Genomic DNA, 24,549 nt, shown 5'->3' with positions numbered 1-24,549 from the left:
CCGTGTCCCAGAAACAAGATGGTTATGAGCTGAGAGATTGTCTCACAGCTGCCGTCTGTCATCCATCTGGCCACGCGGCCATCATTTGTATGAGGAGCTAGCCAGTGGCGCCATCCCTGGCTTCACCTACCCCAGAATATGTTCAACATTAACCATCTAAATAGGAGCTGTTGTAAGCCCAGAGAAAGTCGTGTAATTGTCATTTTCTCACTTCCGTATCTTGACTTGCACCAGCTCAATTTTAAAAACCATTTTTATAAGGCTTACTTTGGAAGAGCAACCATTCACATCTTTCAAAGTTCTTTCCTAACTGGTAGGAGTTCAGAACTGATTTTCACGTACCTGATGATTGGTTTTTTAATTACAGGAAGTAAAATCAAATTCCACATTAATGTCTGTCTCTCCTTTGCCTTTTTGAAGAATCCTCACCACACCTCATGGCAGAAATGTGTTTCTGTGAATGGGAAGGACTAGAAAGTCATGAAACAGGTTCCCAGATGTGGCCTGTCCTCATAGTCTCCCAAACTCCCAGACTCATGCTGTCCGAGTGGTGCCTGTGAATCACTGAGGTGGAGTGGGTTGCGTAGGCCCACCATGGAAAGCTGCTGGACCCTGGCCCACAACCCAGGTACTGAATGGATCACTGACAAACGGTTGTCACAGCACAGCCCTTTACTACATACATTTGTCCTTTGACTCTTTGACATATAGAGTATTGTGGAGAAAAAGACTATCTCTGGGTTTATATAGTTAAAAACAAGGCCTTACCAGAGGCTTTTATTCTGCATGTGAAATCTGCACAGTGGTCGTCCTCGGTGAATACCGCAATTCAATTCTGTGCCTAACATTCGTCAGAGACAGAACTCATCTGCAGGAGAGGGAACTAACCCTTCTGGGCCTAAGATCGTGGGAGGGCTGGGATTCACACCCAGGCTCCGCAGGTCTCAGTTTTCTGGACCTTGGGCCATTAGTCCCCTGGCTCCTTCCTAAGGAAGTGCTGACATAAACTTAGGTTCTGCCTGTATTGTCATTTAACTTTGACAGAGGCAAATAGAAAGTACTGGTGATAGCAGGTCCCATAATAGTCTTGTTACTCACACTCTAGGTAAGTGATTAGATTTATGACCTGGAATTACCAGGCACCTGGATAAGCACTACACTATTTTTAGTTTAATACCAAGATGATCATTTCCATGCTGTTGACTGAAGAACCATGGAACAGCTCAGGAAAGGCAGATGCCTCTAGGCAGTTGCTCAGGTTTTCTGCTGAGGCCATGACCCTTATTACCCTCATCCACCCTCCTGAAAGTGGTGGTGGCCATGGTGTGCTATGCCCAGTTGGGCTACATGAACCAGTGATGCACAAATACGCACAAACGCAGTATCAGGGACCCAATCTATTGAATGCAGATCTTTCACAGAATCCCATATTTTTAAGCAAATTTAATTTGTTGTGTACAGGACTCAGAATTTTTTCCTATTCGCTTCTATTTTACTGAAGGAATCCTTGGCAAATCTATGCCAAAAAAATAAAACACTTGGGAAGGTTTTTAAAACCCCCCTGCAGAACAACTCACTTAAATGAAAGGTTCAGAAGCACGGAGCCATTCCATCAGGTAGCAGCCCTTCTAGAAAAAGAAATTCTTGAGAGTATAACTTCTGAGCAAAGGTGGGTCACACCTTCCTCCACTGGGAGACATGGGTAACTTTCTCATCAGATACTTTTGTCTGAATGAAGACATCCCCGTCCAGCCTGCTTAGGTTCAACCCTGTGATCCGAGCAGTTTTTGACATATCAAGATAACCAAAACATTGATAAGCTTTGGCACAGGAAAGAAATATGCAAGAGAATCAGGAGCTGAGGGGGGAGAAATGGTAATCTAAGCTGACTTGTAGAATACCTATAAATTCTCCAAGAGGTTGTTTTTGTTGGGGTGGCTGTGGAAACTTCACGTTTGCTTTATTGCAGCTTGAAAAGGCAGAAAGGGAAAACACCAAGGAATCCACACATTGACAGTTATTTGGGGTTACATGACCAGTGTCTCAGCTCAAGTTTTCCAAGCACGGAGGCCAGGTATTTTCGGTTTTATGCACTCTTCTAAGTGTCAGAGCTAGTCAGAATCATCTTGGATGGAATAAACAAAGGAATAAACCGCTGAAAATAATAGCTTTGTGTATTCTCTAGATGCTGCGACGTGAGAGGGAGCAGTGTGTGAGCTCATAAAACAGTGGCTGCAGATTCATCTTTGTAAGAGGAGACTGGATTCTGACCCAGTGGCCAGCATGGCAATAGTATTACACTTGTGAAAACACCAGTGCTTTTTCTAACTGCCTCCAATCAAACAAGTCTCTTATGAATCCATCTCCATAACACAGAGCGTCCTCTCTTGGCCTCATAGGGCAGGTTATTCCAAACTTATATACGCTCATGAGGGCAGTAATATAGGAGCTGGACTTATTTTCAGATGTTTCAGATAATCTAGACTTGAATTTGGAGACAATCCCTTAGTCTGTTTGCACATGCTCACCCGCTTTGGAAAAAAAATGACCACCTAGGAAAAAATACTCTTCGACAATCAAATCTGTTTCGACAACTACAGTCAGCATTCATTTTTCATCCCTGTATTTTTTGGTTTCCTGCATTTGTGGTTTTGAATAATCTGAAAATAGGCATCTGAAGGATTATGCACATAAACAGGTGAGATTTGTGGAGAAAAATATATATTTGCTCATGTGATTATATAGAAGCGGTGCTGCTCTGTGTAACCACATTCCTCATTTACAATGTGCTGCTGTGTCTTAGAGCTCCCCTGTTCTTTTGAATTCTCATGGACTATTATTCTGTTACAAGCTATTTATTACTTATTCACCTCTGAATTTCCAATGTTAATTGTTTAATTCTGAACTTATTTGTATGGGATTTCAATAATGAAGATTTGGGTAGCACCATGATCTTGGTGGAAAAGGAATTTAGCGATTTCACTTAGAGTTTGCTTAAATGCATGCACAGTATTTCAGAATAAAACCTTAACATCTTTGAAAACAAAATTTAAAAGTAAGTCCATTTTTCTCCCTTGCCTTTATTCGGAAGGCATTTCCAGCTGAGGTTTCCTACACTCAGTTTGTGTAATCCACTTGATTCTCAACGTTAACCTCATGCAGTATATTTTGTTGTTCCCATTCTTAGACTAGGAAACTAAGTATCAGTAAAATTAATGACTTCAAAGCCCCATGGCTAATAAAAAATGAGGTCTTTATGATGGTCTGCAAGGCCAGCATGATCTGATCTCTGCCTCCCCGTCAGCTTACCGCCTTCCAGTCGTCCTCCTGTCTGGGCGCACTGCCTTCTCTCAGTGCCTCCAGGATGCCACTCTACATAAAGGCTGCTGTGCCGTTTGCCTGGAATCTTTTTCTCATTCCCAACCTGCCCCTTGCTTCTTAACCCAGTATGTCCTTCAGCTCCCCACATTCTCACTACCCATGGAAGCCCTCTCCAGGCCCCAGATGAGCTCGTCCCCGTGGCAGCCATGGGGTGCGGCCATCAAGTTGCAGGGGAGGCAGTCGTTACAGGTGTGGGCATATTTAGGCAACCAGCTTAGCATCAAACTGAGCCAACGTCTTCCCAGGCAGCCCCCAGCCACTGACTGAGCCCAGTGGAGGTCCCAGGACAAAGCCATTTCTGCCCATTGTGGGATTCCGCTAATGGAAAGGAGCCATCTCGGCCCCAGAGCGCTTCAGCGGGTTGGCCAAGACTTGGTCACCTGTGTAAGGTGGCCTGAAGCTCTGCTCTGTGTTCCTGCTTTGCCTTCCTAGGAGTCAGATCTGCATGACGGTCTGAAGCCTTCCCCTGCCAAGCCTGCCTCCTCGTCCATCTTTCACGATGTTACCCTCTAGGAAGCTTCCTCTTCTCCTAACTCCATTTCCACATCTTCCTTCCTAGAAGTCCTGAGTGACACAAGTTTTCCTTTCTAGACTCATAATTTCCTAGCAGCCTCTTTCATAGCCCTTTGCAGTTCCGTAGTACTGACAGAGTGCAGCTGTGTAGTGTGCGATTGCTTTGTTAAGGTCTGTAAGCCCCAGGAGGACAGGCACCTGTCTGATTTCGCTTGTCATTGCATCCCCAGATCTAGGTGTCTTCCTTTTATCCCGGAGTAGAGAGGCTTGTGCTCTGGTCTGGGGCCAAATCACCCCCATCACCCTGCCCTGGTGCTTGCTCCACACTGTGTGTCCAGGGCCACTTCATACACCCTGCTGAGCACCGAGGCTGCCAGAATGGCGCTGAGAGTGGGACACTGAAACCTTAGCACTGACCTGACTGGAGAAGGATGTCGTCATGAGGCCTCGATCAGGCCGCCCTGTGTTAAGGCCCTTTGGCTCCTTTTCCCTGTGTGAAGTGCATGCCCTTTCTCCTGGAGGAGAAGGTAGGACTTCAGCATTTTGAAGGCCTTCTGAGTGAAAACATCTGTATCCGATTTTTCCCGTCACAGTGTATTAGCCAAGTCCTGCTAAAGAGCAGCTTGTAGTTGACAAGACTCTCATCAGAAGGTGTCACTGCCATCAGCTGGAATTACAGTGGGGCTGTTAGAGCTGGTGCCCTTGCCAGATGCCAGGCTGGGTAATTGCTTTTGGTCTACCTAAATTCCCTCTCATCGGACACAGTAAGCTTCATCTCTGCCCTGCACTGCTAGCAAGTGTTTGTTAAGAGCCTTTCAGCTGCTGCCATAGCTCACTCCAAAAATGGATGCATTCCTGAAGGACCTCTTGTCAGGGGGGGACTCCTGCTTGGGAGAAGGGCTGGCTTGCTAAGGTGGACCCTAAGGCCCTTTCCCCTTCCAATTCCGACTCTGTGATTTGATGTTTGTTGCCTTCAAAACATAATATTCATCATGCAACTATAGTGTAAGTGAAAAAACTGCCAGATCAAAAGGGTGGAACTCAGTAGGAAAGATGTTTAAATACACACACATAAAAAAATGTGGGTGCAAATCTAGATATCCCTGGGACCCAGAAACAGTCACAGTTGTCTTTCCTTCTCGTGTGGATTTTGACACCATAATTAAGTGAAGACAAAAACATATATACGGTGAATGAAAGGCGTGTAATCTTTGGGATAATTCTGATGTAATTAACACAGCAGAACTGCATAAGGCCAATGTGCCATGAGTGGAATTTTCCAACATTGATTAAGCTGGACTCGAAGAGAACTGAGTCTTTGTCTGAGAGCTGCCAAATGAAAACAACTTTGGGATATTTAAATTCAGGTTGAAAATTGGTTTGAGTAAGGGATATTTAAACCACAGCTGTTCAAGGTCTAAAAACATATGAGTATATGTGCATGCATGCGCACACACACACACACACACTCTCTGCCTCCTCCAAAAACAAGTTAGCCAAAGGTGTACATTCCTTCTAAGTTCTCATGATCAACAGATGTAAATGTTCATGGTGCTCAGATGAATTATGGACCCTAATGAGATTTCAATACTGAGCAAACAATAAAAATTTATGCATTGCATAGTTGCCGTGGCCTTTGGCTCCATGGCTAGTGTTCCACCCTTTCAACAGCTTTAGTAATATAATATCCAGCTGGCTTCAGAGGTAAGGAAAATTTGAGGGGTGAATTGAAATTGTGAGAAATTATTTGATGGATTACTTTGTCAGAGTAATGCATGGCCTTGGCATAATTACCGTGGCCACCTTAACCCCTTGCGGCAGGTGGTGACAAAGGGCTGCAGGGCCTAGGTGCCCAGCCGGTTCCCACACGTGCTCCTTGCTCGCCAGGGCCCGGGGTGGAGTCTAGGCTCTCCTGAACAAATGCCAAACAAGCACATTCCTTTCCTCGTCCAGCGAGCGAGCAGGACAGCCGAAGGGCTGTGCTTTTCCCCAGAGCTGTCATCTGTGTCAGAGCAGAAGGAATCTTACAAAAGGCAGACCGACCTTGAAATAAAATGGGGTGAAAACAGGGAAAGGGACCAGTGATACCTTTTAAGACAAGGCAATGCATTTAAACACAATGGTGGACACAGGCACACTAATCCTTTTTCTCTTCTCTTCTCTCTCTCTTTTTATCGGTTCAGACCTTGAACTTAATGGTTGTCTGCCTTGTACTTGATAATGTTCAAATCTTAAGATGTGATTAATAGCAGATACCCCCTGTGTACGTGTCAGAGACCAGATCTTTAGCAAATCTGCCAGTATATTTCTTCCACTAGCTTTACTTTGGAACCATAAAGTAATTCCTGTTTTGTGAATGAGAATAAACCTATTATGCAGGAATAGAGCTGTACCCAGCATCCGTCTTCGGGAAAAAGAAGTTGCCTATATGATAGGGCAGCTCAGATTTCAGTGTTCGGAAGCACGGCCTTCAACACTGACAACCTGCTCCTGCCCATTTCTTGGTTTTATTATGATAACAGAAATATATTTGCAGCATGTTGACAAACTCCTGTGGAGAAAACAGAGTAGTCTTAATTGTAAGTTTTAATGTTTTAATGCTAAATTGGGCAATAAGTTGATGTTTCAGTTTGGCACAGTGAACCACATGTTCTCCAAAAATAGCCTTTGACACTTTTTAAAGCAGGTTGGTGGTGTACTTAGGCTGTTCACAAAAGGCTTCATTCTTGTCTACAAATGGCAAACCTCCCCTTCATCCCAAGGGTGCCCAACTCAAGTGAGGTTGGAGAAAAATAGACACTTCCCTTGTTTTAAGGCATTTCTCCAACTCTTACTCTGGTGGAAAAGGAAAGATTTTAAACTATATGGGGAAAGCATGCTTAAGAAAGGTTATCTCAATTTTTATTTAACACACCCTCCCACTGACTATTTTAAAGGTCCACCCTAAGTGTTTCTGCATAGCTGAAAACATAGACTCCACCCTGGAGAGACCTCAGGGCTGTTCATGTTATACTCTGAAGCCCTGTGTTTTCATATCAAGGCAAAACCCAAGATGCAGGCAGATCCTTTGGCCCCCGTTGGCTTTGGATTTTAGTCTTTCCCTTGTTCTCCACTGTAAACTTATACAGAAAAAGAGCTCTGTACCCCTGAATATAAGCACGGCCAATGATGTTTTCCTACAGATGCCAACAGTATAGCAAAGCAAGACCCAAGAGTGGTGGGAAAGGGAAGGATGAGGGCTGCAGGTGGAAGTGAGGGCTTCACTAAGCTGCCCAAAGGCAGCCACTTTCCTATGAGGCTTTCTCAGCAGAATGACGGTGGAGACTGATCCCGGGGAACCTCTCCCCAACAAAAACAGCTCTAGCATTTTTAGGACCCTGCTTCAAAACCATGTGAGAGGGTGGTTATAGAAATAATAACACCAATGCTTTACTTTTATACTGGTCACTATGTGCTCATCCCTTCATACGGTTCCTATCAATTAATCTTTACTACCTCTGTGGTAGGTCTTGTTATTATCCTGAGGCCCAGAGAGGTAAGGACTTTGTCCAGGGTGACCCAACTAAAGAGTGGCAGGAGCCAGGATCAAACTCAGGCTGTTGGGCTGCAAAGCTCACACTCTTAACATCATATTGTGCCATCTTCCATTCTATGGAGGTTGCCCACGCTTGTCTTTTAACATAGCCTGATTCAAATGTATCTGCCTCATCACATTCTCTTCCACTTACCGATATTTTAACAATGGATATAATATTTTTTTGTGAGTTACTAACTTCAGGTAATTCACTATTCTTTTGAACTATTTTGCTCAAAAAACTACTTTGCCCAGACAATTATTCCTACCACTGTGCATTTGTGCAATTTTGTCCCTGGTGTAGACAGACAGCTCAGCTGGTGTGCCCCCCCATGCTGCGTGTTGGAGTTTGACCTAAGTCCAAACATCCTCAAGGCTTACAGCTTTGCACAACTGCTCTCCTGTGGTCTCATCCTGCGTTCTTCTCTAAGTGCCCGTGGTCATCAGGCAATGTCCAGTTTGATGGATTCTGTAGGTAAAATGCTGCCAAATCCCTTGCTCTGCTTCCCCTTAGAATAGTGGTTCTCAAACTTTTACATCTCAACACCCTTGATACTCTTAAAAATTATTGAGAGCCCCAAAGACTTCTTGTTTGAATAGGTTCCGTCTATTGATCTTTTTCATATTAAAAATTGAAACTGAGAACAACTTAAATATTAATTCATTTTCAAGTAGTGATAGTCAAGTAAGTATATATGAGCAAACATTTTTCTGATATTTTCTAAAACAAAATTAGTGAGAAGGAGACCTTGTTTTATGTTATTACAAATCTCTTTAATGTCTGGCTTAATAGAAGACAGCTGGTCTCGTGTGTTTCTATATTCAGTCTCTCGTGATATCATCCATCAGGTAGCCTCTGGAAAACTGCATTGTACACTCATGAGAGGAGGAGGGGGGGAAAGTCAGATAGCATCTTGGTATCATTTCAAGAATAGTAATTTTCCTAGTATTTTGGATCCTCTGAATCCATACGATTCCTGGATCCTCTGAAAGGGTCCCTGGATCACATTTGAGCACCATGCCCTAAAATACTTACAAAACCACACTCAGATTGATACAAAACCATGCTGATCTGAATAAAAGAAGAAGTTCTTATGCAAGAAGTAGGTGGTGTCCTGGGCTGAGAATCAGTTCACCTTTCAGCAGCATCTCCTGTGCTCTTTTGGGCTCACAGACACTTGGTTTTTTTCTGCCCCTTCCTTCCAGATTTGCTGTAGGCTGGACTCTGCCACTCATGTTCATTAGATATCAGAATACTGTATCTTCTTGTCTACTGGACTGTGAGCTTCTTGAGGACATGAACCTGGTCTGTTTAATCTCATTCCCTAGTATCCAGCACATAATACCTGGCACATGATAGGTGAATTTTGCTGAACTGAATAAGGTTCCATAGTAAAGATATTTGCAGATGATCCAGGCATATGAGTGTGTTGATTTTTTTTAATGAAAACTCAAATATTTCTCCTCTCAACATCATTCATCTGCACATCAAATATTTATTAATTCCCATAATGTGCCAAGCACTGGAAGAGATAGTGGGCTACAACAAAAGCCACGGCCGACTTGGGCCTTGCTCTTACACAATTCCATTTCATAGAGGAGGCAGTCAAGGAAACAAATAAATGATTCCACTTTCAAGGACATAAAGAAGCTGCCATTAATAAACGGGAAGGCAGGTGATCGGGCTACCAAAATCTGAAAGATTGACTTTACTTATTTACTACCAGTATGCCATCTCGCTTGGAACCTGAAGACCCATTTGCTGGTCTATGCACTTTCTATTTAACAGCTGTATGGAGATATCATTTACATACCATAAAATTTACCCATTATAAGCCTACAGTTCAATACTTTATAGTACATTTGTAAAGTTGTGCAATGACCATGATCTATTTTTGAAACATTTCTATCACTCCGAATTGTTTCCTCGTGCCTGTTTGCACCGCGTCGATCCTGCTCCTACTCCCAGCCCCAGGCAATGGCTGATCTGATTTCCAGACACGTCCTATAAATAGAATCATACAATATGTAATCTTTTCTAGCTGGCTTCTTTTACTTAACATAATGTTTTTCAGGTTCTTCCATAATGCAGAATGTATCAGTAGTTTGTTACTTTTTATTGCTGAATAGTATTCCATTGTATGTGTGTACCACATTTTGTTTATCTACTCACCAGTTGGTAGATACTTGATTTGTTTTGAGTTTTGTGGCTATTATGAATATGCTGTGATGAGCATTTGTATACAAGTCTTTGTATTGATGTGTGTTTTCGTTTCTCTTAGGTAGATAGGTAGGAGTAGAATTATTGGGTCATGTAGTATGGATGGTTAGCCTTTTTTTTAACTGCAATATATGTGAGGACTCAATGTATTTGGTATTGCCAATCTTTCTGATTGGAGCCTTTTAGTGGATGTGTTGTGCTATCTCATTTTAATTTGCACTTTCTGAATGACTAATAAGGTTGATCATTTTTTTCATGTACTTATTAAACATTTATGTGTAGTCTTTGGTGAAATGTGTATTCAGCTCTTTTCTAACTTTATAATTTTTTAATTGGGTTATTTGTCTTCTTAGTATTGAATCTTAAGAGTTTAAATTTATACTTCTGAACACAAGTTCATTACTCGATATACAACTCACAAGCATTTTGCACCAGCCTTTGCCTTGTCTTTTTATTTTCTTAACAGTGAATTTTGAAAAGTAGAAGCTTTTAATTTTGGTGAGGTCAGTTTATCAATTCTTTATTTTATGGATTATGCTTTTAGTCTTACATAAGAAATCTTTGCCTATCCCTAGGTCACATAAAACTTTTTCTATCTTTTCTTGTAAAAGTCTTATAGTTTTCACTCTTATATTTAGGTCTTTGTTCCATTTTGCATTTTTGTGTATAGTGTGAAATAATGGTCTAAATTCATGATTTTAAATATGGGCATCTAATTCTCCTAATACTATTGAACTGCCTTGGGTCCTTTATCAAAAATGAAATGATCATAAATGTAAACATTTCTGAAATTTGTATTTTGTTCCATTGATCTACATGTCTGTCCTTACACCAACACTACATGCTATTGCTTTATAGTAAATTTGAAATTAGGTGATGTAAGTTCTTTTTTCAATGTTCAATTTGTTCTTTTTCATAATTGTTTGGCCATTCTACTTCTTTCCATTTACATATACATTTAAGGATTTACTTTTCCACAAAAAAAGCGTTCTAAGATTTTCATGGGATTTCACTGTATTTCCATCTTAATAATAATGAATTTTCCAATCTATGAACAAAGACTTGCTCTCCATTTATTTGGATCTTTAATTTCTCTCAGCAATATTTTATAGATTTCAGTATATATGTCTTAGACTTATTTTGTTAAAGGTATTCCTGTTTTCTGTTCTTTTTGATGTTATTATGAATTAAATTGTTTTCTGAATTTCATTTGCATGCTGTTCCCTGCTAGTATGTAGAAATACAATTGATTAGTGTATGTTGATCTTATATCTTGCAACCTTGCTAAATTTATTTATTAAATTCTAGTAGCTTTCTGTACACAGCTTAGGTTTTTCTACATACAGAATCTTGCCATGTGTGAATGAAGATAATTTTATTTCTTCCTTTTCAATTAGGATTTCTTTTCTTTTCTTTTTTTTTCATGTCTGATTGCATTGGCTGGAACTTCCAGTTCAGGGTTGCATAGTAATTGTAAAGCTGACATTCTTGCCTCATTGCCAGTCTTAGGAGAAAAGCATTCAGTCTTTTATCATTATGGTGTTAGCTGTAGGTTTTTCATAGATACTCGTTTTCAGATTAAGGAGGTTCCCTTATATTCCAAGTTTGTTGAAAGTTTCTATCATGCATAGATATTGGATTTTGCCTATGTTGTTTCTGTATATAATGTTTCTATTTTCCCCTTCACCTATTTCTGCTATCCTCCCACCCACCCCCTTCCCTGTGGCAACTACCAGTTTGTTCTCTGTATTTGAGTCTATTTCTGTTTTGTTTGTTTTGTTTTTTAGATTCCACATATAACTGAAATCGTATGGTTGTTGTCTTCCTCTGTCTGACTTATGTCAATTAGCATAATACCCTCTAGGGTCCATCCACGTTGTTGTGAATGACATCTAGGAATGTTTTTTGTCCTAAAGTCCATTTGTCTGATATTAATATACACACTCCATCTCTCTTAGGGTTACTGTTTATATGATATATGTATTTTTCCATCTTTCAACTTTCAACCTGTATGTGCTTTTGAATCAGAAGTGTGTCTCTTGTAGACATAAAGTTGGATATTTTTTATCCAGTCTGACAATGTGCTGTGTGATTGGAGTAGTTAGTCCAGTAACTTTTGTATGATTTTTGATCTTGTTGGATTTATGTCTGCCATTTGCTATTTATTTCCTATATGCCTTATATCTTTTTTGTTCCTCTGCTTGTCCTTTACTGCTTTCTTTTTTTAAAACATTGTTTTTGTGTGCCATTTTAATTCATCTGCTGATTTTTTAGACTACAAATTGTTATTTTCTTAGTCTTTGCTCTAGGAATTGCAATATATATCCTAACTTTTCACAGTCCACTTCAGTTTATTACTGACTTAATTCTAATAAAATAAAGCAATTTTATTCCAGTGTAACCAGTTTCTTCCCACTTTTATTGTACTATGATTGTCATATCTATATATGTTATAAACTAAACAATACTGAATATAATTATTGTTTATACAGTCTTTTTTAAAAAATTAAGGGAAGAAAAGAGAAAATATATAATTATGCAGCTGTTTATATTTATCCACATATTTAGCATTTCCAGAGTTCTTCCTTTCTTTCTCTGATTTGAGTTACCATCTGGTGTCATTTCCATTCAGCCTGAAGAACTTCATTTTGTATTTCTTGTAAGGCAAGTCTGCTAACAAAAAAATTCTCTCATTCTTTGTTAATCTAGAAATGCCTTTATGTCACCTTCATTTTTGGTGGTTAGTATAGTTGGATATAGAATTCTTGGTAGACAGGTTACCTCCACCCTCACCCTTTTTACCCCTCTGAATATGTTGTTCCACTGAATTCTCCCTCCATTGTTTCTGATGAGAAGTCAGTTATCAGTCTGATTGTTGTTTGCCTGTACATAATGAATTAATTTTGTCTGCTGCTTTCAAGATTTTCTCTTTCAGGCATTATTTCTTCAAACATATTTTTCTGCCACTTTCTCCCTTCTCTAGCAGGAACTCCCATTGTGCCTATGTTGGTATGCTTGTTACTGTCACACACATCTCTGAGTCTCTGCTCATGTTTCTTCAATCTTTTTTTCTTTCATTTCTTCAGATTGGATGATTTCTATTGACAGATGTTCCCATTCACTGATTCCTGTTTACTTTGTTGTATTTTCCAACTCATCTTTTTATAGTTCCTCTTTCTCTGTTGAGGTTCCCTGTTTGTTGAAGGATTGTCATCATAATTTCTTTTAATTCTCTGAATATAGTTACCTTTAATTCCTTGACTATGTTTGTAATAGCTGCTTTGACATTTTTGTCTGCTAAATCCAAATCAGAGCCACTCAGAATCAGTTTGTATTGACTGCTTTGTTCTCCTGAATATAAATCACACTTTCTCTTTTGTTGTTTTTTTTGTTGTGTCATAATTTTTTGTTGAAAACCAAACATTTTAGATGATATATTGTAACAATTTAGGGTTCTGATATTTTTAAGTAATTTCTGTGAATATAATCTGAGGATCTATTTCCCCTGTGGTCTGCTAAGTTGTTGCTTTCTTTGTTTTTTTAATTCTTATTTTTATTGTGCGAACCTGGCTTCCTGGGGTTGCCCATTTGTGTGCATAGCTTAGTGACCAGCCTATGATTGAGCAGAAGTTGTGTTCAGATGCCTTGAACTCTCTGCCAAGCGATTTGTATGTAGTTTGAGGAGAACATTCAAAGTTCAGCCAGTTCACAGGCTTGCCTTGGCTTTGACTTTTTGCTGAGTCTCTCAGGTCTCCCCAACACACGCACATGCTTTGCCAATCAGTGAGGTGTGCAGAGGGCTTGTCTGGCACTTCTACAGCCCTCTCATTTCCAGGATCTCCCCCTCACATTCTTGGTTGGCCTGTCACTCACCCCAATCAGAGCTGCAACTTTAAGCTAGCAGAACTGTGGGTTTACCCCCATTCATTTCTCTGCCAGGCTTGCTGCTTTTACTGACAATGCCACTAGGCATGGGTTTTGTCCTCTGCTCCAAATCAAGTCTGCCTTCTCTAGCAGCCCCACCCTTTTAAAAACATCATTCTAGCCAACTAAGCTAGTGGGTAAGGTGGGGATGTTCTTATTGGAAGTTCTGCCAGCTTTCTATGCATAAACACTTCTCAATTTGTTTTTTGCCTTTGGTCATTATCCAGAGCTCTAAAAGGATTGTTTTAACAATTATTCAGTTTTATACTTGTTTCGTGGGAGTGAATTTTCTGGCCTCTTTGCTCATAACTGGAAGTCTCTGGGTAGAAGAAGGTTTCCAAGTCTGTATAAAGTGTTTGTATATAGCATTTAGGATGTGGTTGTAATAAAAGACCTTATCTCTACTTCTGGTAGATTTGCCCCTTATTTCCCAGAATTGGAAGCCCTTCTCCTTAAAGCATTTCAGAGCCTGAGGTACCCTGAGATGGGCGGTGACCAGCTCCCTGAGCTTTCATTCCCCTCATTCCACCATCTGGAGTTTGACTGCTGGAGTCTTATCTGCATGGGCTTACATCAGCTTCAAATCCGGGGTATTGACTTTTGGGGCTTTTTGCCCATTAACTGACCCAAAAGCAACAGGTGGGACCTGCTTTTGACAGAACCGTTGAAGAAAAATGGCCTAGTCATCAGCTTGTTTCACTTTCATTTATCTGTGTCATCTGGGAATACAATATAGATAGTATCGGGCCCAACAAAAGGTACCTTCTGATATTATTTTCAGTTTTTTGTCTCAACAGAGAACACTAAGCACTTGGATATCAGAAATACCTACCACGAAAAATAAGAAAGATGGGCTCAGTGGAAGGCCAGAGGGGGGTGGCACTGCTTGTTCACTTTCTCTCTGTATCTTCTTTTTTTAAAAAAGAAAAAAGTTTAAACCCCACCACCCACTCATCAGGTGATTGGAGACTGTAGTTGTAAAAATGTGCTGCAGGCAGAAGTTCTGAAAAATCCCAGAAAGTGGTGAAAACATCTCTAAACAAGGTATTTTTCTCCTGCACCTTTCTTGCTAAAGGTCCCAGTTGCTGCCAAGAAAACTAGTGAGAATGTTAGCTGCCAAATAAAAAATTTATGACAGTGTTTGGCAAAGGACTATCTCACTGCTTGTTTTATACATTTCCACAAGGCACTTGAAGGCAGCCTCTTTTTTCCTTCCCCTCCTTCCCACTCCCCCACTTTGGGTACCTTACTGATCACAGTTCTGGGTCTGTTCTGCAATAGCAGAACAAACTCCTATAAAGGAAGATTAAACAGTATAACTTTTTTTCCTCTTCAGTAACCTCAGAAAATGTAAAGGAAATGTTTTCAAATTTCAAACACATTCAAATGTGTTGAATGGAAGGGGGCAAAGAGATACTGGGCTTGCTTGTTTAGAAAAGGCACATTTATAAAAAATAATAATAATAACAAGAACCTTTCAGTTAATGACTGTTGACTCTTACTGGCAGAAGAAATCTTAGAAATCCCCCAGTCTTTGCGCGCGCGCGCGCGCGCACACACACACACACACACCACTCTGCAGATACGGAAATGGGAGGCCAAGAGGAGACAGTGGTCTTCCTAAAGTCACATAGGCAAGCCCACCTGTGACCAGAGCCTGGCTCTCACCTCAGTGCCACACTCCACCCCCGACTCGCACCGCAGCCCAACCTCGCTTCTGTTTGTTGGGGTTCATACACACACATGCACTTCCAGCATGTTTTATGGGCATTAGAATTCTCAACTATTCTACTTTATGAAAATTAAAACATTTCCTTCCATAAAACTCTCTCAAAAAATCTAACGCATTAAAACTGAGTCATGGTAGGGCAATGATATTACTGAAATGGCATTGCCTACCCGTACCCATTAAGCCTGGCTGTGTCATTAAATGTTTACATGAGCCTTTAAAAAGGGCTGGGGTGAGGGTGCTGTATTCAGGGGGAAAAAAAAACTGAGTTTGATGAACTTGAACTGAGTTTGGATGTTGATAGTAATAATTACATAGGCCAGCGAACACTCTGAAATATTTGCCTGTCTGTCTGAGGAAGCAGAATTATCTGTCTCAGACTTTTCGAAACAGTTATCAGATTATGCTTTCAGTTGTGAATTAGTGCTGTTTAACAGCAGGCATTTCATCTGTCCTAACTTATTCAGAAGCTTGCTGCCCCTCCGCTCCTTTCCTGTACCTTGCTTCTGTCTGCAGAGGCGTCTGCAGGAATTGTGGCACACTCGGTGATGTGGAAGCACAGGGCAGGGGCTGTGCCTGCCTTTTGCTGTGGCTGGGTTATTTGATGTAAAGTGCTGCGGACAGACCAGGAGTAAGTGGATTATTTCAGACAGCCTTAGGAGGGAACCCGAGGAAGATTAGCAGATATCATGAGGCAGATATCATGAGCAAATTAGAAAACCTCCCCAATTAATACAAGAAACCCAGATTTGTGCTGTTTGTGATCTTCTGCTGAAAGGCAAAGTGTCAATGTTATGAGCTTGAGTCTTGATTGAAGTTGAAATGTTGGCATTTCCCATCAGTGCATGTTAGCCTCCGAAGCTGTGTACTGGCCTAATAAATGGAGTGAATCCCTGTGCTCCTTGGCTGCCAAGTATTCCACACTCGGAGGTTCTATACATTGGGTGATGTTTTATTTGGCCCTGGGATAATCTCAAGGGCATATTAGAATATTTCTATACTGGGAATATTCAACATGATGCCGATGTCCCATACTTAATCTCTTGTTTGTTTTTCATACAGAACATGTATCATGCTAAAGTCGTAAAAATGGAGTGAGCAAAATGCCAGATGCTACAAATGCAATTAGATACTTAAAAATAGCTTCCTTGGTGGCACTGCTTGAAATCTGAACTGGGCCTTGTTTTTCCAAACAGGGTGGCACTTTTCTGCTAAGCTACTGATGGTGTGCTCTGACAGGAGACATAGGTCCACTCCTGAGGCCACCATGCAAATAGTCAGGTCATTCTAGAAATTAGGCCAGGCACTACTATCCTTCCAATGTCTTCACAGTTCCAGGCATGGTGTTTCGGGTATTTTTCCCTCCAAGCACAGTGTGTAATCCCCTGCCTCTAGACCTCTGATGATTTGCAGCAAAAGCCCTCAACAGACTGTGCACAACTTGAGTAAAGAAAATGGGGTACCTGTACTTCTTGTTTTAAGGTTTAAAATGCATTCCAAGTAAACATTATTCCACCAGAATTCAAACAGCCACGAAGTTCAGAATTTGTTTTGCCATCTTATCCAAGGAAGAAGGTGATGTCTTTGTATATGTGTACGGAGGTTGAACGTTTTTGTCCCCTGACTATAGAAATAGTGCATATTCATTACCAAAAATATTTGGAAAATGTGATGAATCCTAGACACAATCATTAACTTTCATTTCAATGTCTATCTTTCCAATATTTTTTAGGTTTATAAAAACATATGTATTTTCCTTTTTGCAAAATCGGGGTCATAACATACATACTATTTATAACCTTTGCTATTTACCTAATGCATTAAAGGCAAAAAAATTGGTGGTCTTAATGATGAGTAGGAAAGACAAGATCCCCTTACACTTTCTGAATCATCAAGAACAAATTTGTTTAATGTAGTTTTAGTATTATTCTACTTCAGTGTATTTATTTCTTTGGAAATTATCAGTATCCGAATGACATTTGTGGCAACTCTCAACTCGCCAGTGTTTATGAAATATTATCATATCACCCTATTGCTTTGAGCAGAACTTTGCATTTTCTCTGTTTGAACATGTGTGATCCAATTTGAACATCACAAGAATCTATAAGGTAGGAAAACAAGAACAGATAACATTATATCTGATTTTATTCATGAATGCAAAGTGAGCTAGAACATAAGATGCACTATGATACCAGCCATTACTCTTCCCGCCACATACAGCACGTGGTCTTTGAAATTGGACCTGATTTTAAATACCAACTTTGCCATTGGCTAAGTGTGAGATTATGGGCAAATTAACTTCCCCAAGCCTCAGTTTCCCTCCTCTGGAGAATGGGAGCATTGGTGCCTTGATCACAGATTTGTGATGAGAATTAAATAAAGGAACTTACATGAAGTAGATATGATAGTGTAAGGTACAAAAACAGGATGAAAAAATCAATTTTACCATTGTTTTTCTTTTTCCTCAAACATTTCCTTTTTCTTATAACATGAATAAATTGTTTCATTTTCCAATTTACTCAGTTCTAAGGTTAGCATTATTTTAAATAATAATTATATACATAATAGTATACAAGTCAAGAAAACATAGAAATATATAAAGATAGAAAATACAAAATCTCCACCACCCAAACAAAAACACTGTTAACATTCAGCTACATTTCCTTCCAGTCTTTTTTTCTTTCCTGTGCAACGTCTTGCCATCTGTTTTTAAACATGTCAGTAGTGCCTTGTGAACTAATGAAATATAGGTGTTTTAGAGAGTGTGTTCTACGTGCCGCCACACTCTGTTCTTGCTTCCAGATTATAAAGAGGTGCCCGCTTGGAATCCTACTTCCATTGTCAGGAAGCCAAAATAGGGGATCAGATGGGTGGTTATAGTGGGGGTTCATGAGAATGTCTCAAGAACCTGCAGTATCTGGATGCCCTCATGCGTCCCTAACCCACTGATCCAGTCGCCTTGAAGCAAATTATGTATAACTCACTCAGCCCACCCATTCACAAAACCAGCTTCTCTGACATAAAAAGAGGGTCTGGACAAGACTTCAGCAGGGGGCCACCATCTGTCACACCCAAAGTTGGCCTTGTCACCCAGGGCAGGGCAACTCAGAATTACCACAGTGGAGTACCTCCAACCACTGTCAAGAAAAGCTTTTCCAAGACCTTTAGAAGGTGCTCTGTTTAGGCCAAAAGGAAAACTCCTGCCGTCAAGCATCTCCTGTCAGCTCATTTGATAGTGCTTTATCAACTAAACCATTAGTTGAACTAAGAAATGCCTTTCTTAGTTAGAACAACATGCATCGATTCTTTTTTTTTCTCCTTTTTTGCGGTTCTGCCTTGGCTATTCCCAAGATTTCTCTGAACCAGTTGGGCAAAATTGATTTTTATTAGTTCCACTGGCCTTGTGGAAAATTATCTCATGAACTGGTTTGTATAGGAAGACTCAGAGCACAGCACAGGCTGAAAAATAAGCCTATAGCAGTCAAAACTGTTGTCTGAAATGTCTCCAGACTGGAAGGCTGAATTTATTGCACAAAACAAGTTACTAGCAAGGCAGAGGTGTGCAGGCCTGCTCATTATCACTGGAGAGGGGAACCAAAAAGCCAAGTAAAGAAATTAAATTTTAATAATGCCAGTGATATTTTCTAAATCTTTCCTGACAGAAAGATTCTCATTATTTTTATCTGTCTCTGAGTAGGTTCTTTTAGCGCCATCTCAGAAATGGCCTCAGCTGTGATTGTTTTCTAGGCTTTAAAGCCTCTGAAGAACCAAATATATACAGAGAGAAATGTGCTTTAGATTGTTCAGGGAAGGGCCGTGACCGTGCTGATATTTCTGCTAGCATATTTGCAGCCAACATTTGCTGGGAACGCCCTCAGCTTTCACAAAAGAGGTCCATGTTGTTAAGACAGTTGAAGTAAATCCCCAAACAAAGGAGACCCACAATCCACCGCACTTGGCCACGGAGGAACCCAGGGGCCCCAAGTCCTAAGTTCGGGTTCTTTCTAGAAATTGCCCCATGCCGGCCATGAAAGAAGATTCAAGAAAAATAGAAATATCCCATTGTTTTGGTAAACGTGCAGACTCGCCTTCCAAGTATCACATAGTACAGACTTGTTTGGGGATACAAGGAAAAATAAAGCCAGAATCATTAAAGTAGCCAACCCCCGAGGATGAGAATTCTTTTTTTCTTAGTTCTTCAGTGCCTGCATAGAAACCTCTCTTAGTTCCCAAAGGATTTACAGCAATTTACCTAAATATATACAATACAATAGATTTTCTATATATAAAATGAAGTCAGCTGTGAGGTTAGTACACAGACTGTGGAATAGCCTGTACATTTGTGAGAGGTGGGCCACAAATTTATCTCCAGGCATTCTGGCAGCCGACTTGAAGAGGGAGATGGTTTCAGTTACACGAGTCAGTATCCATAAGATAAAAACACAGCTCTTTCCCCTACCCAGACGAGAAAGAACATCTTCCCGTGGGACCTCATTGCAGGGACCCATGCTGCGCAGGGTAATAAACAACATGTTCAAGAGCATCCTTACAGGAAATACGAGTTCCACAGGGCCGTCTCTTACTGCCCGTCTGTGTGAGCTGGTGGAGTTGCGCCAAGCAGGTGGACTCCCAGGGGCTCCTGCTCCAGGGGGAAACTGTACATCTCCAGGAGAGGCGGACCCCACTTACTAGGCTCCTCAATCAGCACTTGTTTCTCTTAGCTGGTCTTCCACTGAGTGCTCAGTGGCAGTTTGAGGTCCTACCCTCTGCCGAGGACCTGGAGTGGCATCACCTTCTGCTGGTAATGAGGTGCCTGCTGTTGTCCAGTAGCCAGTTAGGGGGGTGGATCTCGCCATCCGTTTGTAAAAATAAAGGTCAGGCAGCTTGAAGGCAGTACCTCCAAAGAATGACAGAGAAAAGGGTGGTTCCTTCTTGCCTTTTGGCTCCCCATAAAGCTGCCTCCTAACTTATGCCTGCTTTTCCCATTGCAGCTAAGTGAAGGACCTGAGAAAGTGCTCAGAGGCCACTCGACTCCTTGGCAATTTATTGTCTTTATTTTCATCAGAACATTGTATGGTCCTCAATGTCTGCCCTCGGGCGTACCTGAGTCACATATATTTATGACTCCCTACCATTTTAGAGATGGAAAAACCGAGGTACATTTACTTGTTTTTCACAAGTTCTCTTAACAGATTGGGAGTAGAGGCCATCCTGCAAACCTCTCTTTGCCCCTCACCCTCCAATAGAGACCGCTTGGGTTCCCTTACAGACCTGCAGGCATGTAAGACATTGCGTGTACCATGTACGCCATCCTCCTTGAGAACAGCCAGCTGGGCTCTCCCGCGCATTCTGCAGACTGTGAAGGTCAAGGGGGCTATAGCTGGGCAGTCCAGCCTTGACCTCTGCCTGTGCTTTTCATCACCTAGTGAGAGGTCCACAGGGCACACAGAAGCTGGTCTGAGGCTTCTCTTGCCCTCTCCCTGGCCTTTGGCCCCGTGGTCAGGAATTGGTTATGGGCTAAGTTGGAGGTAATCAGTCGGGGCCCTGGTTGTTGATGCTCAGGCCGAGGCTGAATTTCAGACTTCTGGGGGGTCAGGAGGGCTGAGCTTTGCCCGCCTCCAGGGGACTCTCCAGTGAAGTAGGGCAGAGGTGCTCTCACTCACCCACCCCTTCCTTTTAGTTGTTCCTTAATAAGAAGTCAAAGGTCACAGACTGAACACCCACAGGCCACTGTGCCTGCCAAACAGATGTGCTTTCTTTGACTACCAAACTTACTTAGTTGCCAATATTTAAAACTTGGAAGATTTCACAGAAAGAACACAAGTTCTGGCTTCTCTTGGCAAATCAGATGTGGCAGTGCTGAGCACACTTTGAGTCCCACTAGCAATCAGGAGCAGGCTGCCGGTTCAGAAAAAGGGCAGGCACTCCTGGTTCTCTCGGTCCCCTCTCCAGGTGCCTGCAGCCCTCAGACTGGATATGCACCCCTCTCCACAGGAATGCCTTTCTTAGTTAGAACAACATGCATCCCCGGGCCTGCAGGCCGTGGCTTCACCTGCACAAACCTGGGGATCCTGCTATCTGATCATCCCCCTGCCCCACCCTCCTCCCTTCCAAAGAACTGAGTCAGCCATTCTGCTTACCATTCAGAAGCCTTCAGAAGAGGCCTTCTTAACCCAGAGTTCACCTGCTCCAAAATGATTAATGCTGCTTTAAGGTATGTAAAATCAGTTTAAGGTAAAAGATTGTGAAGGAGATTCCGTTAAGTTTGAGCAGACAGTGCGCACACTGCTGGGTGACTCATGCACCCCCCAAACTGGAAAACAGAGCAGCCTAGGGCTTAGCATCAGCAGGAGGTCCCACCCCAGACTGAAGGGACAAAGGGAAGAGCAGTGTGCCCAGGGCCCAGGACCGGAACCACCTGATGGGAGCCGGAAGCATGGAGGGCCTGTCAGTTAGAAGCCCCCTGTGGAGTCGGAGCTATGGAGCCGGCAGACAAAGAACCGGAGGAATACCCCGGCTTCCCTCTCCCTCTCTCCCCGAGTCCTGCCTGTGCACCACCCCCGACCCCACTCCACCCCCCAATCCCCGCACCCAGAAAGCCAGCCTTCAGGGGTTGGCATGGCAGCGGGCATCAGCCTCGATGGTGGGAACAAAGTGACAAAGGGACAAGGAAAGGATCTGAGAAGAGTGGGGCTATGAGTTACAACTGGTCCCACTCAGTTTGTCGCACAACCAAGTCTGGATGAGAGAGAAGTTCCAGTGTCACGATCGAGACCATGTGACCACTCCACATCCCTCAGAGCTGACAGGGAGACGCAGGTGGCTGATAAACCTCTGCCAGAATGTCTCCCCCTTCCTGACCTCGGGGAAGAAAAAAGGTGTAACTCTGTGACTATTAGGAGATAAGAATCTAACATCAGATGATGCAGGATAATAATGTTACAGCTCATCACAAATGCCAAGGGTGGGGCGGCTCCACCAATGGAACCTCAAGTAGCTATGTTCCAGAGGAGGCAGCCTGAATGTCACGGGGTGTTCCCAAGGAGACAGAGAGCTGGAAGGGGCAGCCTCTGCCTCCTGGGTAACTCAGTAGCTACCTCCGGGAGAGTGGCTCAGCCTGGATGCCACAAGACAAGCAAATCAGGGCCAGTGCCAGGATGTGCCCTGCAAGGACCTGAGAGGAATTTCCAGGCCGCAGCGCCTGAAGTGGGGGACTGTCTACTGGGGTAGGGGCCAGCCAAACAAGAGGGAATTTCAGGGCACATGGTGTGGAGATGGATGAGTATTAATAAGAGTGAAGTAATAATTATTATTATAGCTATTTACTGAGCAGTTACTATTGCCGGCCCTGATCTAAGCACTTCATGTTGAATTAACTCATTTACTTATTTGTGTAATTCATTGACCGAGGTACTGCTGTTATTGGCCATATTTTTCTGCTGAGGAATCTGAAGCATTGTTTCTTTGGAATGGTCAGATTTCTTATATTAGTAAATAGAAGATTGTTCACTTTTTATTTTGCCAATTAAGAGCGATTTCCAAGGAGAGAACACATCAGGGAAATACTGCCATCTACTATCACCGTCACTCCACAGGACATTTCACACTAACACAGTCACAAAGACTTACCCTTAGAGAAGTGATGAGGTGACTGACCCAGGGTGACACAGCTGGTGTGTGGAGGACCCTGGATTCGAATCAGTCAGTTGGGCTCCCAAAAAATGAAGGTGACTGATCGGCTTCTCCCCAAATGTAGTTCATGGCTTCTCTGGAGGGTGAAGAGGGCAAGAGTCCGGTAGCCAGGGAGGAGCTGGGTGGTTAGTTTGCAATGCACAGGTGGCACCATTGGAAATAGGGCACCTCCCTCAGGGCCCCCAGCAGGAGGTGGGGAAGGGAGGGTGAAAACCAGCTAACTTGGGGGTCAGGAAGGGGGTCATGCTGGCGTGACACTAATGACGGTCTGCCTTGCCCAGAGAACTCTACCAATCCACATCTGGAGTGCACCCTCCCTTCTCCCTGGGTGGGCCTAAGACACCATATCCGGGTCCTAATAAATCAGGATTATTGTGAAGATTAAGTGGCATCACATGGACAATAAACATCCAAGACCAGAAAAAGACAGCCTTTTTAAGACTGTCTAGAAGTTGTATAGCTGCCCACACCCCATGCAGAGAATACTTAGGAGAGAGTCCTTTATTTTATTTCAAGGATGGCTAAGTTCAAGAACAGAGACATTTACTCCTTCCCCAAGATCACACAGTGAGTATAGATAATTGTCCCACCCGACTTTCTTTTCTGTCTAGCAGTCTATTCCAGCAGATGCATTAAATTAAATCTTGAGCAGACCTGGCATGTTTCCATAGCATATCCCCTCATCTGTATGGTAGGGGGTGTACACATAATAAAAAATTGTGTGGTACAAGGTCACTGGGGAATGGACACTGGTGAGCCACCTCCAGAGGACAATTCCCTTGCCTTCTGTCCCTAGATTTGGTGAGGGACCAGGGGATCATGCACTTACCTAGAAAAGAGGGACAGAAAGGACACAGCCAATGTGCCAGTGATGGAAGAAAGCTGGTGAAATATGCTACTGAATAAAAATAAATATTACCTTAATACTTGACTGTGTATTTACGTGAGGCGGTAAGGGAAGAGCTCACTTGGTTAATTAGCATTCTGTACTTCTAACTTGCATACCCAATTACTTATAGATACAAGATTATAAAGATGAATATATCAAAGACCCCCACCCCCTTCAAACAACCAAGGGGCATCTGCTAGCAAACATAAGGCACAGAGGTTAAGTAAATGGCCACTTTATTATTGGTGTGTCCTGCAGGGGTGGAAAATAAGACTGGAGAGCTGGGTTGGGGCTTCAGGTTACTCCTCTGTAAAAATGGGGTTGTTGATCATCTCCACCTCATTGGATTGTTGTGAAGATTCAACCAAGTGTAGAAAAAGCCAGAAGAGCACCTAGCTAGAGTCAACGCTCAGGTAACACGAACTGGCTTGGTGTTGCTGAGGCCGTCCCCACTGTCACTGACATTGCCACTGTCCCCACGGCATCACACCGCAGAGGCCTGAGGCAGAATCACCAGAGAGTACAGCTGGTGGGATTTTCTAGCTCCGGGGTTCACAAACTTCCACATTTCCTGGAGTGGGACTTTTTACTTTTTTAGAGAACTGGTTGAGGATATCCACTTCCTT

General features: G+C 42.3%; 1 protein-coding gene across 6 annotated transcripts in view; it reads left to right on the top strand.

The window, feature by feature from the left end:
* VTI1A (vesicle transport through interaction with t-SNAREs 1A) overlaps window positions 1-24,549 on the top strand; it is a 324,481-nt gene that overhangs the window by 287,102 nt on the left and 12,830 nt on the right. The window contains exon 9 of one of the 6 annotated variants that reach the window (XM_073240425.1): window positions 421-10,261. The exons of the other annotated variants lie outside the window; for them this stretch is intronic. Coding sequence (XP_073096526.1) covers window positions 421-460 — 40 coding nt within the window. The 3' untranslated portion in view covers window positions 461-10,261. Of the gene's footprint in view, window positions 1-420; window positions 10,262-24,549 lie in introns of those variants that run through there. 6 annotated transcript variants of the gene reach the window in all.

This window comes from Manis javanica, chromosome 7, assembly GCF_040802235.1.
Source record: "Manis javanica isolate MJ-LG chromosome 7, MJ_LKY, whole genome shotgun sequence".
Lineage (NCBI taxonomy): Eukaryota > Metazoa > Chordata > Mammalia > Pholidota > Manidae > Manis > Manis javanica.
This window is presented reverse-complemented; position numbering and strand designations above follow the sequence as displayed.